At 36.3% G+C, this 20,807-nt stretch overlaps 1 protein-coding gene across 2 annotated transcripts in view; it reads right to left on the minus strand.

Annotated features, from left to right (window-relative positions):
• The window catches only part of CCDC7 (coiled-coil domain containing 7), a 324,264-nt gene that overhangs the window by 15,283 nt on the left and 288,174 nt on the right, over window positions 1–20,807 (minus strand). For both annotated transcript variants that reach the window (XR_014242606.1, XM_082385250.1), the window contains 5 exons: window positions 18,012–18,095; window positions 15,802–15,885; window positions 6,120–6,239; window positions 1,284–1,319; window positions 386–478 (listed from right to left, as the gene is read on the minus strand). Coding sequence is in view for 1 of the 2 variants with exons in the window: in XM_082385250.1 (XP_082241376.1) it covers window positions 386–478; window positions 1,284–1,319; window positions 6,120–6,239; window positions 15,802–15,885; window positions 18,012–18,095 (417 nt within the window). In the remaining variant the exon portion in view is untranslated. The remainder of the gene's footprint in view (window positions 1–385; window positions 479–1,283; window positions 1,320–6,119; window positions 6,240–15,801; window positions 15,886–18,011; window positions 18,096–20,807) is intronic.

Genomic DNA, 20,807 nt, shown 5'->3' on the forward strand with positions numbered 1-20,807 from the left:
GGGTGGGATGGGAGGGTGGGAGGGAGACACAAGAGGGAGGAGATATGGGGATATAGGTATGCATATAGCTGATTCACTTTGTTATACAGCAGAAACTAACACAACATTGTAAAGCAATTATACTCCAATAAAGATGTTAAAAAAAATTTACTTGGATCAGAGGTGAGGACAATCAATGCATATGATCCTCTTATTGTACGGAACATATATGTTCTCTGTGTGTGTGTATACGAAGAAATGTTTGGGAAAATATACTTGGCTTTGCTCCTAATATGTTGTCGGGAGGAGAGGGCCCGTAGGTTTGAGGTGATTGGTAAATGGAGTCATTGGAAACATAGTATAAGGTTTTATTTCATATATCTTTGCATAGCATGGATTATTTTACCTTTATAGATAGGTTTTCTAGCTGTAGCGATCACAGCAGGCAGAGTATCAAGTTCCCCTTTCTTTTTGTTTAAGGTCAAATTTTTTCGATGCCCTAAAAAATAACAGTGTCACTAAATTATACTAGAAATAACCTCATTTAAACTTTTAAAAAGTTAAAATAAATCTCATTAATCCACTTCTAAAGTACAGCTTCTGTATATATTTTTTTAATAATTTAGATAAAGCAGCTTTACTAACACAAATATTTTCTCTTTGATTTTTCCTTGCCAGGTATTTGATATTTATAAACATAAACAATAAGGGTGCAAATCAAGAAAAAGAAATAACTAAAAAACTATATAAAAATGTTAGAGAAAGAGCTTTTTAAATAGTATGTCAGTAAAAAAATACTTAAGCAATCAAATCAATAAATTCTCAAGTAAAGTTTTTATCTCTATATATCTTTATCTTAAATAAAGCATATCTTTATTTAACAAAAAAAGAAGTTTGTATTCCTACAGTGAAAAATCTAGTGCTAGAATGGAGGGAGAGATGCTATAGAAATGCTATTTTAAAGATACATTTTTTAAGCACTGTTAAAAATAAAAGTATGTAATAATGAAAACAGTTTCAGTATGCTCACTTAGAGAAAAATACATTAAAATAAAATGCAGAATGTGCAGTATTTAGATGGTACTTTCTCAAAGTTAGTAGAAAAGATTACATTAATGTGTTTAATTTCCACAATATGTATCTTGCAGAGAAATAAAGCATGATTATATAACACCACTGGAGCAATGCATAAGAAACAGGGTCTGTAAATTAGTTCTTAAATATTAGTGGATTAGATGGTTGGGAGATGATAATGAAAGGAAAGGAAGAAAATGAACATAACGTTTATTTTCCTTCATACTTACCCTCATGCTGACTCCTTCTATTGACCTTGCCTGGGACTGGACAAAAGAGGTATATATAAATATAAGGAAGAGGATTATAAGATGGGTTTATCTCAGTCATCTGTAGGATCTATAATAGTGTGTAAGAAAGGAATGTTGAGAAAAAACTCAAGTTCCAATTTAGTGGTGGTGGGGAAGGAAGAGCCATGCCAGAGACACCACTCATCCACTAAGAATGCATATATGTTCGATGAGCTTAATTCAGAATTTACTTTCACTTATGTTTTGCTAAACTGGTTATATGACTAAGGCTAGTACAATCTGGTAACTTCCATATAATTAAATCTTTATTCATTGAAAACATCACATTGTACACTAAAAATATTACAAATTACCTGAATGTTCTTTATTCAGTGAAGGAAAGTGGAAGGTTTTATAAACACTTGACCCAGCCCTAGATGCTCTATGAAGTACTTTTGGACGTTCAGTCACATGGGGTGAAAAGTACTCATAAGGTTCTTCCAGAAATATTTAGAAAATAAGTTAGCTGTAAGATGGATCACACTTATAACTATTTTTATTTTTAATACTCACACATTAAGTTAGTTGCCAATAAAAATAAAATTAAATAAATTAAAATAATGAACATTAATTTTTTGAGATAATTAATTTAATTAAAATAATAAAGATGTATATTTAGAAGACTAGTTTGGAGATCAGAGCTAAGTAAAAGAAGCAAATCACAAAAGAACTCATAAGATTCAATTTCTGTGAAATGTCCTGTATAGGCAAATTTTATAGAGACAGAAATTAGATTAGTGGTTGCCTAGGGCTAGGGGAGTAAGAGGACTAGAGGAGAGAAGGCAGGGGGATTCTGTTTTCAAAGTGCTGAAAGCAAAAATTCACAACCAAGAATTTTATACCCAGAGAAACTATCATTCAAAAATAAAGATGAAAAAAAATAATAATAAATAAAGATGAAACAAAGATATTCCTAAATTTAAAAAAAAAAAAATTAAGAGATTTTGATCTTATACTACCAGCCATGTCTTAAAAGAAATGTTAAAGGGAAAACCTCAGTCTGAAACAAAATGACAGCCAGATGGTAACTCAAATCCACATGAAGAAATAAAAAAGCACCTTAAAGGTAATTATATAGGTAAATATAAATGACAATATACATTTTTCTCTTTTCTTCAATTAACTAATAAAGACTACTGAATAAAACTGTATTGCTGGACACATAAAATAAAACTCAATTTTATTTCTATATAAGAGCATTGAATAATCCAAAAACGAAAATAGGGAAACAATTTTATTTGCAATAGCATCAGAAATAATAAAATAGTAATAAATTTAACAGAGGGGCACAGCTTTTACCACAAGTTACAAGACATTGCTCAGGGAAATTAAAGAAATCTAAATAAAGACATACATTCACTGGAATGAACAGTATTCCATTGTGTGTGTGTGTGTATACATATATATGAATATTGTATATTTTACAGATTAATAATATCATATATAATTATTAACACATAAAAATAAAACAGCTATTTTGAATTCTTTATTGGGTAAGTTGCAGACCTCCCTGTCTTTGGGGTTGGTTTCTGGAAGATTATTGTGATCCGTTGGTAGTATCATGTTGCCTTGATTTTTCGTGTTGCTTTGGGTTTCGTGTGCTGTCTTCACAGTTGAAGTAGCAGTCACTTCCTCCAGTCTTTACTAGTGCCTTCAGGGAAGAAATACCTTCCATGCGCACTGTTACAGACTCTGAGGCTTTCTCAGACCTTGAGTGGATACACCTACTCACACTTCTTGCTCCCTCTTGTGGCAGAATTCTTAAGCTTGTATATCTTTGGATTCTGCAACGCATCAGCCCCAATGCTGACTGCCACCCTTTTGTTTCCCTAAAGTGGTGCTACAGCTCAAGTTTCTGGTTTCTCTCTGGTCCACAGACTCCGGCCTGCTTTCTCCAAGTGCTCCCTAGCTGTCCAACAAAGCTTGCTCTGCCGCCACCCTCAGGAGCATCCACAGGGAGCTGGCTGCAGCATGAGGGAAAGTGGGTGAGGCATGCCTGTCGCTTGGGGTGCCACAGGCTAGCCGGGGGGATCCGCAGGTGAGGCTTTCCCAGAAGTTCATGGGTGGGCTTTCTGATGGAGTTCACAGCATAGTCAGCAGGAACCGAATCCCATTAATGCTCCCCCAAAATGTTACGTACCTCTCTCCTGATCTCTTCTCACCCCAAATTTAGCACTCTGGATGCTGCAGGAGAGAAATGAGTCTCTTTGGCAGTGTCCTGGACAGCTGGGGAAGCCTGGTGTTCATTCACTTGCTCTTCCTCCCACCCCACCTCTCACCCCCCTCACAGGATGGCCTTGCTTGGCCCTAGCTGTGTCACCTTGGGGAAGGTGGGCAAAGTCAAACTGTTCCTCTTATCCACTCTAATGTGTCCAAATTCTTATTTTTCGCTCCACTGGAGTGCTGGAACTTCTCCTCTAGAAACCCAGACTTCCATAAAGGCTCTCTTGTCTGCGGTGACTGCCCAAGTCGGGGTTATCCAGATGCTTCTGGACCATGGCCAAGAGGGGCTGGAACCAGTTCATAAGCTACTGAAGGGTCCACAGTCAGGATGGAGGTCTATCTTCCTATTATTTGATGCACAGGTGGATGAAACTCCTCTGGGTCCCTTGGCGTATGATGCTGGATCCCAAACTCCCACAAAGTCACTTTTGTTCATGGATGGATGTCAAATTTTTGTTGTTGAGAAGAGGAGAGTTTAGGAGGGGTATCTTATGCCATCATGATGATGATGTCACCTGTCATACACTTGCAGTGAAGTCAGTTCTGTATGTCCTAGTCTGCATTCCCTCCTGGGATCTCCCAACATCCTGGTTTTTGAATGCATAGTTTTACTGAGAAAATTATAATTAACATATAATCAAATGATGGAAAAGATGACCTACGTTTATGGATCATTGACTGCTATATGCCTGTTGTTTTTTTCCACCTTTTTGTAGGGGAGTGCCTACCGTGGAGTCTATCCTTGTCTGTGCTACTATATTGTTTGTGTGTGTGTGTGTGTGTGTGTGTGTTTTGCGGGAAGTCACATCACAGGAACTGTCTCTGAAAATGATTACAGATCACAAGACTGTGGTCTTTGGCACTGATGCCAAATTTTAATGAGAATCTGTGTAGCTCTTGGAAGAGCACGTGTATTTTGCATGCAGGGGGTAGGGATCATGGATATTTGCAAACAGAGGGAGCACTGGTGCACTGGATTCGATAACAGCCCCAACATGTCCTTGACTACCTGTATTCATGTCCTCCCACACAAGTCTGATCTTAGTATATGACTTTAGTGAATGCAAGAAAAGCAAACAAATGCAAGCAGAGAGTCAAAATTGCTTGTTCATTAAGGTTTGCCCCACATGCTGTGCTAAGAACCTGAGGTTACAATGTAAAGACCCCTAAGCCAACCAGCTGGAAGATGAGAGACATGTAGCCAGCCCACCTCCTGTGACACTTGAAAAGCTTATTTTCTCTTAGCTCCCAAACCACTCTTCTACATTCTGCTTTGTGGTACTGGATCTGGGATTCTAAAAACTACGTTTTTGCTTTGCCAGGTAGCTCCAAGTTAGGCTGTGCAAATAGGGCAAGCTACACATAGATTGCAAGTTTGGAAAAGAAACAAGGGATTTGTTTCTCCCACTTGGTTACCAATGGGCTTCCTGAGAGCTCATGTCCCTTTTCAGTTCTGGTGAACATCATGCCAACAATGTTTCTTTTTCCCAGGAGCAGAAGTTCTTTCCATGACACAAATGGTTTGCATTCTTTCCAACATATGCAGAACAAGTTTTATTAAATTCTCACCACTCGAGACACTAGCAGTGCCTCCTCTTCAGAAGTACATCTGAGACTCTTCCTGAAAAATCAGCCAGGTAACATCCTCTACACTCAGAGGTCTCCTTCAGCCCTAATGGTGGAAACTTCTCCTGAAACTGCTTTCTCCATGTTACCTTAGAATTCTTTTTACACTTTTGGCTACTTGGCTAACAATTTTATACTTAGTTAACTAGTTTTTAATTCTTGCTCTCTTTTCAGACAGTTAGTGTGGTCTCTATCTCCTGATGAACCCCAACTATATATCTGTATTGTACCAAATAACAGTGAGCCAACTGCTAGACAAGTGAGTGAAGCCACCGACCACAAGCTGACCAAAGATGTATAAGTTAGCCCAGCTCACAGCAGTCTACATTGCTAACTCCCAAATCGTGAACTGTATGAATAGTTATGCTTTAAGCTAAATAGTTTTTGGGTAATTATTTAGTAAAATAACACTAACAAATGTGGAAAAAATTTTAAAAAGATTCAGATATGATTTAATAACTCTAAGATGGGCATAAATGAAAAAAACCCCCACCAATCTGTATGGCTGATGGTTATGTAGAGAAAAGTATATTTTTCCCAAATTGCTGGTAAAAATGTTAACACCCTTTTAGGAAAACAGTCTCACAGTATCTTTTAATATTAAAAATTAATATACACTTTAACACTATCAATCCTGCGACACTACCCCAAAGAGATAAAAACATCAAATGTAAGAATATATATTCATGGACACATTTAGTAGTGAAAAGCTTAAAAAGTCAATGACCTTTAATAGAAGAATGATCAAATAAACAATTCTGCTAGTAAAAAGGATAATTTAAAGTTGTTTCATTTTCAGGCTTGCAAGGATTTATCTAAGATGTTTCTGAATAAAAAGATGCAAAAAGACTAAAATGAAAAACCATACCACAAGAACCATTCTAAGTAATTATATAGTATTTTATATCTTTATATATAATTTTTTACCTTCATCATCAAAGGGTGATAAATTAATCACTTTTGTTTTATATTTACTTGGTGCAATGTGCCTGGCGTAGAAATCTTCTTGATGTGAGAATGCATTTTTGTTTTTAAATAAACTCATACCTAAAATAAAGTTTAAAAACAAAAATTATATGAAGTCTGAATATTTACACACTACTCCTCAAACTCTATGTATTAGTCTTTATGCATTTGTAATGTTTCCTTCCCACAGTTTGGCCACTCATCTATTACTGTTACTCCAGTTTCTATAAACTATTTCATCCTTTTTTCTTCCTTCTCTTTATTCTGTGTTTCTTGGTAGCACCTTTTTTTCTCCCAACTTCACTGAGGTATACTTAGTATACAAAAATTGCGCATATTTATACATTTTGATGAATTTGAAAATATGCATACACCTGTGACGCCATCACCACAATCAAGGTAATAAACATATCCATCGCCTCTAAAAGACTACTCTTGTCTCCTTGCTTTTTTATGTGTATGTGGTAAGAACACTTCGCATGAAGCACTCCCTCTAACAATTTTTACATGCACAAGACTGTATTGTTAACTATAGACATAATGCTGTTCAGAAGATCTCTAGAACTCACTCACGTAGTATAAATGTGACTTTACACCCATTTAACTACTACCCATTTCCCCCTACCCCCAGCCCCTGGAAACCACCATTTTATTCTCTGTTTCTGTGAGTTTGACTATTTTACATCCCATATAAGTGAAATTATGCATTATTTGTCCTTCTGTGACTGGTTTATTTCATTTAGCATTAATACCTTTCAGGTTCATCCTTGTTGTTGTGTATGGAAGGACATCCTTATCTTTAAAGACTGAATAATATTCTATTATAGGTCTATACCACATTTTCATTTTTCCTCAGATTTATTGAGACATAATTAACATAAAACATTGTATAAGTTTAAGGTGTACAATGTGATTATTTGATTCATGAAAGGATTATCACAATAGGCTTAGTTAAAACTTCCATCACCACACATGATTACCTTTTTAAATTTTGTAGTAAGAACATTGAAGATCTACTCTCCTAGCAACTTTTAACTATTGTCATCACACTGTATATTAGATCCCAGGACTTACTCCTCTTCTCCCTAGAAGTTTGTACCCTTTAACCAACATCTCCCCATACCCTCCACCCCACAGCCCCTGGTAACCACTATTCTACTCTCTGTTTCTGAGTTCAGCTTTTTTAGATTCCACATATGAGTGATATCATACAAATGCTTTCTCTGTCTCACTTATTTCACTTATATAATGACCTCAAGTTCCACACTGTCCCAAATGGCAGGATTTCCTTTTTTCATATAGCTGAATGATATTCGATTGATTATCTGTCTTTATCTCTTCATCTGTCTTCAGACACTTAGGTTGTTTCTAAGACTTGGCTATTGTGAATAATGCTGCAGGGAATACGGGAGTGCAGATATCTCTTTTAAATAGTGACTTGACTTCTTCAGATATGTACCCAGAAGTGGAATTGCTGGATCATACAATAGCTCTATTTTTAATTTTTGGAGGAACATCTATACTGTTTTCCATAGTGGCCGTATCAACTTACAATCTCACCAACAGTGCACAAAGGTTCCCTCTTCCCCACATCCTCACCAACTTTTATCTTTTTGATAATAGTAATTTTAACAGGTGTGAGATGATAGCTCACTGTGGCTTTGATTTGCATTTTCTTGATTAGTGATGTTGAGCACCTTTTCATGTATCCATTAGCCATTCATATATCTTCTTTGGGAAAATGTCTATTCAGGCCTCTTCCCATTTATAGTCTCATTGTTTGTTTGTTTTAATATTGAGTTGTATGAGTCCTTATATACTTTGGATATTAACCCCTTATTAGATAGATGGTTTGCAAATCTTTTCTCCCATTCCTTAGGTTGCCTTGTGATTTTCGATGGTTCCTTTTGCTGTGTAAAAGATTTTTAATTTGATGTTGCCCAAGCTGTTGACTTCTGGTTTTGTTGCATGTGCTTTTAGTGCAATGTCCGAAATGTCATTGCCAAGGCCAATGTCAAGGAGCTTTTTCACTATGTTTTATTGTGGGAGTATTGAGGTTTTAGAGCTCACATTTAAATATTTAATCCATTTTGAGTGAAACTTTGTAAACAATATAAGATACAGGTCCAATTTAATTCTTGCATATGGATATCCAATTTTCCAAAACCATTTATTAAAGAGACTATCTTTTCCCCATTTGTAAGATATTCTCTGTAGATGATATGATATTTTTTTCTTATTGAAGTTGATTTACAATGCTGTGTTAATTTCTGCTGTACAGCAAAGTGATTCAGTTATATATATGTATACATTTTTTATATTCCTTTCCATTATGGTTTATCACAGGATATTGAATACAGTTTCCCTGTGATTTAACAGTAGGACCTTGTTGTTTATCCATTCTATATATAATAGTTTGCATCTGCTAATCCCAAACTCCCAATCCATCCCTCCCCGATCCCCTCCCCCTAGGCAACCACAAGTCTGTTCTCTATGTCTGTGAGTCTGTTTCTGTTTCATAGATAGGTTCATTTGTGTCATATTTTAGATTCCACATATAAGTGGTATCACATAGTATTTGTCTTTCTCTTTCTGACTTACTTCACTTAGCATGATAATCTCTAAGTCCATCCATGTTGCTGCAAATGGTGTTATTTCATTCTTTTTTACGGCTGAGTAGTACTGCATTTTATATATGTACCACATCTTCTTTATCCATTCATCTGTTGTTGTACACTTAGTTTGTTTCCATGTCTTGGCTATTGTGAATAGTGCTGCTATGAACGTAGGGGTGCATGTATCTTTTTGTATTACAGTTTTGTCCAAATATATGCCCTGGAGTGGGATTGCTGGATCACATGCTAACTCTATTTTTAGTTTTTTTGAGGAAACTCCATACTGTTTTTCATAGTGGTGGCACCAATTTACATTCCCAGCACTGGTGTAGGAGGGTTCCCTTTTCTCCACATCCTCTTCAGCATTTGTCATTTATGGACTTTTTAATGATGGCCATTCTGAATGGTGTGAGGTGATACCTCATGGTAGTTTTGATTTGCATTACTCTAATAATTAGTGATGTTGAGCATCTTTTCATATGCCTGTTGGCCATCTGTATGTTTTCTTCGGAGAAATGTCTACTTAGGTCTTCTGCCCATTTTCTGATTGGGTTGCTTGTTTTTTTGATATTGAGATATATGAGCTGTTTGTATACTTTGGAAATTAAGCCCTTGTCAGTTGCATCATTTGGCAAGGCTCTTTTTTTATGGTCTTGACTCAAGCAATACGAGCCCCAGATTTCATGGCTGAATGGTGCCACTGGCTTTGCTCTGGTGAAGATCAGCTTTGCCTGCTGTACTCTCTGCTCAAGTGTTGCTTGGATACAAATCCTCCAAGTGTTCTGGTCAGGCTGTCTGGCCAGGAAGGGCCAGGAGCTACACTCAGGAGTGAGGCAAAATTGAGCTCTCCTGCCTGTGCAGAATGGGAGGGCCACCTGCAAGCAGGCCCCCTGGTCTTCCTGATCAGGCTTTCTGGTCATGAGGGGCCAGGAGCTTTGTCCAACAGTTGATGGGGGCTATTAATTAGCTCCCTGCCTGGGCCAAGCAGGGAAACTGACTCCAATCCCTCCAAGGCTCTTTGAAGCCTTGACTCAAGCTGACCTGCTCCCCAAGTTCCCTGGTTAAATGGTGCCACTGGACTTGTTCTATGGACAATCAGCTTTGCCTGCCATACTCTTCACTCAAGAAGTGCTTCATAGTTTCCAGGTGTTCTGACTCATCTGCCTGGTAAGGTGGGGCAAGGAGCTACTCAGCAGTATATAAAGCTAGGACTCAGCTCCCTTGCTTGGAGGGGGTAGACAGGGCTCCAGAGCTGTCAAGGCTCTTCATGTGAGGAACCAAACCATACAGACCTGCATCTCAGGGTGTCACCTGGTGAGACTGTGCCACCCTCTTGTTTCTCCAGATGAGCAAAGCTGCTAGTCAGGACTACTGCTTGGGTACTGCGGGTAGGAACTTGGTCTGCCAAGATCCCAGTGCTGGTTGTTGCAAGCCCCTCCCCCTTCTCTGTCACGATCAGATTCCCAGTAGTCAAGCCCAGCAGATTACCCCAAAATCCCTGTGGTAAGAAGTGAGGGCTCTCAAGAAGCGACCCACAATGCTGGTAGAGCTGGAAATCCACGCTGGGCTCTTGTTTCAAACTGGAGGAATTGAGGGCTGAGGGGAGACTTCTTGGTGTGGTGCTGCACCAGCCTGGGGGAAGGGCAATATGGTCAGTGTGTAGCCGCTCCTCTTATCCATCTAATGTGGGGTGTGTCTTGGTCTCTGTTGTGCAGCGGGTGCGCTACAGCCTCACTCCCATGTTCTAGGATTTTCTCAGTGGTGTCTGGTCCATGAATAGTTTTTAGTCATTCTTCTTGTGAGGAGGAGTGACATCAGGAATAACCTGAATAACCTATGTTACATCTTGGTGACATCACTCCTCACCTTTTATGTTTCTGATCATAATTTACCTTTTGTTTATATTGTGTATCCATTACCATAGTTGTAGTTACTTTTAATATTTTTGTCCTTTAACCTTTATGATAGATTTAACACGCCACCATATTACAGCATCAGAGTATTTGAAATTTGACTATATACTTACCTTTACTAGGGTGTTATGTATTTTCATATCACTAATTAGTGTGCTTTCATCTCAGCGTGAAAAACTCCTTTCAATATTTCTTATAAAGCAGTTCTACTGGTGATGAATTCACCCAGCTTTCCTTTGTTTGTGAGTCTTATCTCACCTTCATTTCTAGAGGACAGCTTTGTCTGGTAAAGTATTCTTTTTAGGCAGTTTTTTTTTTTCTTTCAACACTTTGAATATATCATCCTACTCTCTCCTGGCCTGCAATGTTTTTGCAGAAAAAGCTTCTAATAGCTTGATAAGGATTCACTTGTATGAGAGAAATATTTTCCTCTTGCTACTTTTAAAATTCTATCTTTGTTTTTGATTTTAGACAGTTTTATTATAATATTTCATGGCAGATATTGTTGTGAATTGAAATTTGGGGGTGATTTATTAGCTTCATGACCTTGGACATTCAAATATCTCCCTAGATTTGGGAAGCTCTCAACCATTACTTCTTTAGATAAGTGTTCTGCCGCCTTCTCCTTATCTTCTCCTTCTGGGACTCCAATCATTTATATATTATTTAGCTTATTGTCCTATAGTTCACAGTTTTACTTCATTCTTTAAAAAATTTTTTTCTTTACTCTTCTTTGTGTAATTCCAAAGGTACTGCCTTCTGCTTCACACATTCTCTCTTCCGCTTGATCCATTATGATGTTAATATTCTCTACTGCATTTTCATTTCATTCACTGTATTCTTCAGCCCCAGAATTTGATTCGATTTTAATGATTTCTACTCTCTGCTAAACTTCTCATTTTATTTGTGCATTGTTTTCCTGCTTTTGTTGACCTCTCTTTCTGTGTTTTCCTGTAGCTCGCTAAGCTTCCTTAAAACAGCTATTTTGAATTCTTTACCAGTTAAATTGCAAACCTCCTTTTCTTTGGGGTTATTGGAAAATTATTGTATCTCGTTCATGGTATCATCATGTTTCCTTGATTTTTCATGTTCCTTGATGTTTGTACTGCTGTCGTTGCATTTGAAGAAGCAGTCACCTCCTCCTTGCTTTACTGACGGATTTTCAGAAATAAATCCTTTCTATCAGCCCTGCTGAGGATTCTGAGGCTTTCTTAGACCTTTCCTATGAGTACATCTACTCTACACTTCTTGCTATCTTTTGTGGCAGAATTCGTAAGCTTGTATGCCTTCTTCCTATCCTGTAATGCCAGACTGGTTGCTGCCAGCTTCCATTTTGCCTTCCCTCTGGCAGTGCTGTATGTTCCATTTTGTGGTTTCTCCAAGGCCTTCAGATTTGGGCCTGCTTTCTGTGGGTGCTCACTAGCTGTCTGTAAAAGCTCATTTTTGCTGCCATCGGAACACACACAGGGAGCCAATCACAGGGTGAGGGTTTGTGGGTGAGGTGCATGGAGTGTTGGAAATGTGTATGGGCCGGTTTTAGGGGGTTCACAGGTGAGGTGTTCTCAGCGGCTGATGTGTGGGACTCCCAGTGGAGTCCTTGACATGGTTAGCAGTATCCACATCCCTTTCATATATTCTATTCTGAGCCCTGGCTGCTGCTCTCTCAGCCACTCACCACTCCTAGTCATGCAGCTCATGACACAGTTCTCTGGATGGGACAAGAGAGAAATGGGTCTCTTGACAGTGTCCTGTACAGCTAGAGAAGCTGAGCAGTCACTCATGTTCTCACTTTCCCCCATGGGAGAAATCACGGGAGGAGAGGGCTCTTTTGGCACCGAGGTTTGCTGTCCTGGGGGAGGAGTGATGCAGGTAAACTGTTCTTCTTACCCTCTTCAATGTCTCCAATCTTGGATTTTTTTTCATTCCAATAGTGTGCTGAAACTTTTCTGCTTTAACTCCTGGACTTCCACAAAGGCTCTCTTGTCTGTGGGGGATTGTCAAGTTGGTTTTCTTTGGGTGGAAGATGGTAGAAAACTCCTGTTCTACCTTGTTGATGTCACCACTGTAAAATTCCTTCTCTCTTGCCAAATATTCTAGAGGGAATTTCACTCATTGTCTTAGTTCCCTATTTGTCCAATTCTTTAAAAGTCATTTAGAAAGCTTTTTTCCTTCTGGTTGAGAAGATTCTTTTGTAAAGAAAGGTTTTTCTTTTATAGCATTTTGATGGAGTAACATTTTTAGTATTTGCGAACGCACATGTACAAGAGCTCTTCCTACTCTTCGTGGGTAAATTAATTAGCAGCAAAGCCCTCACTTTCTTTTTTTTTTTTAAACGGATATGGAGGGCGGCACACATGGCTTTTCTCTGATGGACAGTTTCCATTCTTAGCATCTTCCTTAATTTTGACCTGTATTCCAACCCTGTTTTACTTTGAAGCAGAATATTCATTTCTTTATTTGATCTGTACACTATATTTAGAAGGATGCATTTATAAGAATAGTTTTGGAGATCAGAGCTCTATGCATGAAACACTGGCTTCCCCTCACCCCATTCAATCAAGGTTCATAAGATTTATTTTTCATATATCCTACTTATTATAAAAGTAATATGTGCTATTGTAGAACACTCCCATTTAAACAAAGATTATAAACCTCATCTTATTTTATCAGTGGCTAGAGATTAAACTGAAGCCACAGCCTGAGAGGCCGCTGAAGAGAAAATAAAATATTGTTGACACAATTTACTCCAGAAGCCATGACTCTAAGCTAGCCATTCATATTTGTCAAATAAGAGTAGACTCTGGGAAGGATATTCAAATTACTAAAAATAAAAGCCTTAAGGCATGTTAGGGTAATGGGGCCATACTGTCATGTTTATGTTTATTCTTGATTTTATTTTCATGAAAGCATCAAGCCTAGATTGTTTGTATGAAAATATTTTGGTACAGCTTGGTATTCCAATTTAAATGTAATTTTGAATGCAGTAGTATAGGAGACTAGCTATCCCAAATGACCTCTCTAATTCCAAGAACTAAAATGCTAGATTAAAAAAATGTACTTTAAAAAGTATTGCTGAGATGGCATAAAAATATACTCTAGAGACCAAAAAGGAAGTAAAAGCAGTTAACTTCTGAATTTCTACTAAAAAGGAGTGTGTATGTATGTGTGTGTGCGTGCACACACATTTTTTATAAACTTGACTGACCTGCAGTAATGTGGCTAGTGGGGAGGAAGACAGGGTGGGAAATTCCATAATGAAGAATAATAAAAAATAAAGAGGGCACAATAAAATATTTTGGAATATATTTGTATAGAGCATCATTATATATTCTTTATGACTGCATATGATAAAAGCTGAGAAGGGAGGGATTGGGATTGTAACATCATAGATAGGGAACCATTAGAATGTTGTGTATTTTATGTTAGTGTTACATATTTTCTGGGTGTTTAAAATATTTCATAAAGAGTAAAATTTTAAAAGCATACTACAAAAAGTATTCTAAGTAGTTAGATATTTATTTTATATTGTTATATCTCTTATTTTGATTGTCAAAGGGTGAAAAATTGATCACGTTTGTTGAGAATTTACTTGGTGCAATGTGCTGGTAAAAAACTCTGTTTGATGTTGTGTGGACATATCTTTGCTTTTAAATAAATTCTCACCTAAAGTAAAATTAAAAAAAAAAATTCACATAGACACCATTACTATTTGCACACTACTTCCCAAACTCCATGTATTAATCTTTGTTTCTGCAGTTTTTCTTCCCACATTTGAGTGTTTACTTTTCTATCACTCCAATTTCTATAAACTAATTCTTCATTTTCTCTTCCTTTTCTTTGTTCTGTGTTCTTAGGTAGCATCTTACTTAGTTTTGACCTTTAATCTAACCACATTTTATCTTAAACAAGTATATTTATTTCTATATTTGATCTGTACTCTCCTTTCAATACCTTTTCTCTTAGCAATTTATATTGCTAATATAAAATTTTCTTTAGAGCATTTAATTATAAACTCACCATTAACAAGTATAAATAATTAATTTAATTAACTTAATTTTGTTCTGTGTAAGTATAAAATAATTAACTTAATTTTGTTGATAAAAGGCATGACATTTTAAATTGAATGGATGTAAATGAAAGCACTTTATTGCTGTGTCTAAGGCTGTTATTCAAAACTGACAAGGACTCCTATTAATAAGCAACATGGAAGCAAAAATTAATTGAAAGAACCTAACCAAAAATACTCTGAAAATTAAAGACATGGAAAAATGGCTTATCGTAATACACCAAATTTAACTGCTTGGTTCCAACAATTTCATTTTTACACCACCAACTTTTCCCCAGTTAAAAGCTGTTGGAGCAAGTAATATTTATTTGATTCATTTATAACACTACTTTTTTACAGGAATAAAAGCGAGAATATAATAAAAAAAAGCATTCAAAAGCAAAGTTTCAGAAATCTTGCCTTAAATTTCAGTGAAAACACATATTTTGGTGCTTATATCTGAGGATTCAGTTACTTTCCAATGCTAGCTTTCAGCATCAATTCTGTAAAAAGTTCGTAACGACAGTATTTCTTGCAACAAAGAGAAATGTATCAAACCCTATTACTCCAGGACTAAAGCAGTAATCTGTGAATAATAAAACTCAGCTAGAGAACTCCACTCTAGTAGAGATATAAATTTACACGCCAACTTAATTATGTAGAGAAAATTGGTAATCAATGAAATAACTGTTATATTCCTCTTCTTATACCACTCATCAACTAGCTTTTTTGCTTTTTCAATATCAAAGCAATATTCCTTTCTAAGCCAGCAAGAAAGTGAGTAGAATCGCAGCTATAAATACTTAAGCCAAGCATATTCTAAGGTCATTAGAGCATTGGATTATATGGATTACTTTCCAAATGGATGAGATTACAACTAAAAAATATCCAGCTAAATTTCCATTGATAGTAAATACTAGAGTTTAACTAATTATAAGAGGAAATTCATGAAGATTACTGCCCATTAATACTAACATACAGTTACTGTTATCATTAATGATTCATAGTTAATTAAATCCCAGAGAAGACATAAACCATAAATATTAGACTTGGAAAATTCTTGTTCTTACCAGGGTGACTCTGATGATGTTTCTTGAGTTCATTAATTGTTTTTTCTCTTCCAACAGTATCTGTCATGCGTTCTGTATCAGTCTCTATGGATATAAAACAAATTTCAAAGCACATTCTAAGGTAACCATTAACATACATGTATGTGTGTCTTTGTGTCTGTGTGTAGTACTAACTTAATTAGTACTTGTATTACCGAAGAGAAATAATATAATGTCTGCATTGCACAATCATAAAACATTAGAATTTGAAGGGCTCTTAGCAATCATATAAGCCTCATGATATTGAAGCTTAGAGATGTTTTGTGATTTGATTGAGAACACACACCAAGATAATGCAAAACTGAGTACAAGCTGATGCCCCATAATTCCTTAACCAGTGCTTTTCATACACAATGCACTGTCCCATACAAACTTTAATCATCTTGGGGAGTTCAAGTAAATGATATAACTGCCAAGATTACACTAAGAGGACACTCATACTGTAAGGATATACCTATGAGTGGAACGTGGCATTTTTTCCCCACTGGTCAAGAGACAAACCATGGTCCCGCATCATGGAAAGTTACTACAAGGCAGAAATTCTTTGACTCTCTCAAGAATGTTTAATGCCATTTTTAAGGCTATGTAAATCAAGTAGACATCAAAGATTTAGAAGAGTAACAAGATATTCTGTGGTCTAAGAAAAACTGCCTATCAGGTCCTCTTACTATGTACACCTTGTAGCTGGGGAGGGGGAAATGGGTAAATCTGCAGCAGTACCAGCACTGGGACTGCATCCCATTCCATTTGAGTTTTTATGTGATTTGGACATTTGGCGGGATTTAGAAAGTACTAACTAGGTCAAAGGAGAGGAATAACATTCATCTATTTTGTTTTAATACATGAAAGTTATTAAAGAAAAATTCATATTGAAAAAGGGGTTAAGGAGGATTGCTGACTTGGGTCAAATTATGTGCCCAGTGTTTTGTGAATGAAAGCTTGTTACAGAAGAGCATGTACCAGAGGTTGGAAACCTATCCTGAACCTGACACCATAAGGTGGATCTTACTTTGTTGTAATGGCTGAGACCAGAAGTAAGTGTTAAAGATCCAACTAAGTCGACATAATTGAGGCTCTCTGGTTTTTCTCCAACGGGTATAGGTTAAGAATGACAGGCCCAGTTGAAAGAAGCATGTAAAGATGCTTATATAAGCAAGGAATCATTAAGAAGAGCATTTGATAGCAGATAGAAATAAGGATGAGGGAAAAGGGAGTATGTGCTAGAGAAATCTGCAATCTAGTAAGAATCACAATTTCCCTCCTCACAATACCCTCCCACTGCTTAAATTATTTTTTAGGCCTACCCTTCCTGAAGTTCCTAGTATATGATTCACACTTTACTGTTTCTTTGCATGTGTCATATTTTTGGGGGGGTCTATACTGGGCATTCTAGACAATATCTTGCAGGAAATCTGGATACTGAGTTCCCCTCCCGTTTGGAGGCTTGCTGTTGCTGTTTGCCTGATTATTTATTTAGTGACTTGGCTGGAATATATTCTACTGTAGAGAAGTCTCCTTCTCTGCAGTGTGAATCTTCTAATGTTGCTCCTCTGGGGGCTCAGACTTGGGCATGCAAACAGTCACCTTTGGATGACACTTGTTTTTCCTGTTGACTGTCCCTTTCCCTTTTCTGTTAAGCTCTCTGCCTCCTTTAATATCACCCCAAAGATCAAGAAGCAGTGTGTCAAACACTGTAACACCAAGACAAGGGGCAGTAGTGTAAACTACGGACTATATAACAAAACTAAACACCTCTACTTCACCTGAGATACTGAAAATGTGCCGGGTATTTTAATTATATAGAGGGAATTAGTAAGCAATGAAATCTCTCTTTTAATCCCATTCATAAGCTAGACTTTCTGCTTTTGCAACTAGCCTGAAAAAGAAAGTGAGTAGCACTTAAAATGCTTCCATCAAGCATATACCAAGCTCACTATACCCCTGAAATTTTGAGGATCACTTTTTGAATGAATGAGTTCTAAAATTCACAATATGTAAATCCATTGATAATAACAGTTGGAGTTCCAGTAATTATAGGAGGGAATTTATGAAGACATTGCATCATGTAATAACAGCTTATAGGTACTGTAATCAGATTCAAACTTAAATAAACTTAAATAAATTCTAGATAAGATAAATAAGCCAGAACAGACTTGCAATATTGTTCTTACCAGGATAACTCTTGGATTGTGTCTTGATTTCACCTTTTATTATACCTTTTCCAGCAGCATCTGGGAAGCGCTCTGTATCAGTGTCTATAGAAATAAACAGTTTCAAAACACTTTTGTAAGGTAAATATTAACATGTGGTTGTGTTAGTTTGTTTGTAATACTCCTTTAATTAGCATTATTTTATTACAGAAGAAGAATTATAATGAAATGTCTTACTTTCAGAATCAGTACACGTTAGAATTGGAAGAGCCATTGGCAACCATATAAGCCTCATTATATTGTAGCTTAGAAATGGTTAGTGATTTGACCAAGACCACATAGTCAGGCAGCAATAAAACTGATCCATAAACTGATGCCTCATTAATTCCTTAACTAGAGCTTTTTCCATAAAATACAAAGTCTCTTGCAAATTAAGTCATCCTATAGAGTTTATCTTAATAAATATAACTGTCTTGTGTACATTAAAAGCACATTCATATCATAAGGATGTATCTGGTGAGGCCGGACATGACATTTTTTTTCCCAGACCAAATTGCAAACAATGGGCATCATAGTCACAGAATGTTACTGTGAGGCAGAAATTCTTTGACTTGTCCAGGAATATTTTAATTCCTTTTTTAAAGGCCATGTAACTATATGTCAGTAGACATCAGTGATGGAGAAAAACAACAAGTAATTTGTAGACTGGGATAAAGTACCCTCTCAGGTTCTCTTAGCCTGTAGACCTTCTACGTGGGGAGGAAGAAATGGGTAATTTGCAGGAATGTGAGCATTGGTATTGCACGCCTTCCATTTGAGTCTTTATATGATTTTCACTTTTTTGCTGGATTCAGAAATGATGATATAGGTCCAATGACAGAAAAAAATTGAAATTTATTTAAAAGATTTTATTTGCAAAAGGAAGAATTAGAATTGGTGACTCTGGGTCACCTGTTGGGTAAAGTTTTGTGTGGGCAAAAATTGGTTCTAACACAGCATTTAAGTGAAGTTGGAACCTGTCATATCCAGAATTTATAGACTGGAAGTCTTGCTTCGGAGAAATCGTTGAGCCCATGAATATTTCAAATACTCTCTATTACTGAGGCAGCACAAATTTATCACCACTGCAATCTAAACAAAGGTGAAGACCACATGGGGCATCACTACTAAAATCAAAGACACGTTGGATTGGGCAGAACAAGTTTTTAGTAATTAAGTTACAGCATTTGTGAAAGTAATGTCTGCTATAGCAACACATAACTGGAGAACATCAGCAGACAAACTTTAGCCCTCTGGTCTTTCTCCAACAGATATAATTAGAAGAACTGATTCATTTGATCTGAGAAAGCAAAGGATCCTTAGGTGAGCAGGGAGGAAGTGAGAACAGCCCTTGAGGGCAGACTGAATTAAAAACTGGGAGCATAATAAATGATATGGGGTGGAGAAACCTAATCTATTAAGAGCCACAATTTTGCTCCTTCACAACATCCTCCCACTGCTTTGAAGTATTAAAAAAAAATCCTATCCTGCTTGGAGTTGACTAAACTATTTTTTAAAAAAACATTTAACATACTATACAATATGCCCATTTAAAATGTGTAATCAATGGTTATTAATATATTCATAGAATGTGTAACAATCACTATAGTCAATTTTAGAATCAACTTCAGATTCATACTAATTAAATTCCAGGTAAATGTAGAAACATGACTGACACGTAGTTTCTCTTATCTCCATTTTTGTGCTACTGAATTACATGTTACACGTATAAAATTAAAGACATTGTTAAAATTGTTCTTATAATTATTTCTTTATGAACCTTTATAACTTTTAAAGAAGATGAGAGACAAAAAATTAGAGCAAGTTTGGTATATATTTACACTGTTTGTTATATTAGCATTCTTATTTACAATCTTTGGTTCTTTTCATTGGTTCCTATGGACTCAAGTTACCATCTAGTGTAATTTTCTTACTTAAATTCATCCTTGTTCACACCATCTTCTTTGCACAGCTCTTGTGAAATATATTATATGTCTATATGTTAGAGGCCCAACAATACATTTTATACCTATTGTGTTATACAATTGCCTTTTAAATCAGTTAAGAGACAAATATGCATTTATATGGTCTTTTGCAATACTAGAATTATTCTAAGCCATGTTTTTTTGTTTGTTTTGTTTATTTTTTATTTCTTTCTTGTGTATTCAAATTACTGTGTGAGATCATTCACTTTCAGTGGGAAAAACTTCCTTTAGCATTTCTTGTAAAGTGGGTCTGCTAGCAATAGATTCTCTGGAATTTTTTACTTGGAAATTTCACCATTTTTGAAAGATAGTTTGCCTGATATAAGTTTCTTGGTTGACAGATTCTTCTTTCATCATTTCAATATTCCATTTCACTGCCTCTGGCCTCCATAGCTTCTGTTGCTAAATGAAGGTTACTGGGATTCTGTTTTACACTATCAGTTGGGTTTCTCTTGTTGCTTTCAAGATTTTATCTTTGTCCTTGTCTCTCAACATTTTTACTATGATGGGTCTGGTTGTAGATTCTTTTGTGCTTATTCTATTTAAATTTCACTGAGGTTGAATGTGTAGATTCATAATTTTCATTGAATAGTTTTCACAATTTTCAGCCATCTTTTCAAATATTTTTACTGCTCCTTTCTCTCTCTGTTCTCCTAGTATTCCCATACCTTTAGTTTGCTGTTTCTTTCTTCAGACTAATCCAATCTCTTGAACCCCTTAGGCAATATTTTCATTTCATTACTGTACATTTCAACTGCAGAATTTGCTTCGGGTTCTTTTACATTAATTTTTA

This window comes from Balaenoptera borealis (assembly GCF_965194805.1).
Source record: "Balaenoptera borealis genome assembly, chromosome: 3".
Classification (NCBI taxonomy): domain Eukaryota; kingdom Metazoa; phylum Chordata; class Mammalia; order Artiodactyla; family Balaenopteridae; genus Balaenoptera; species Balaenoptera borealis.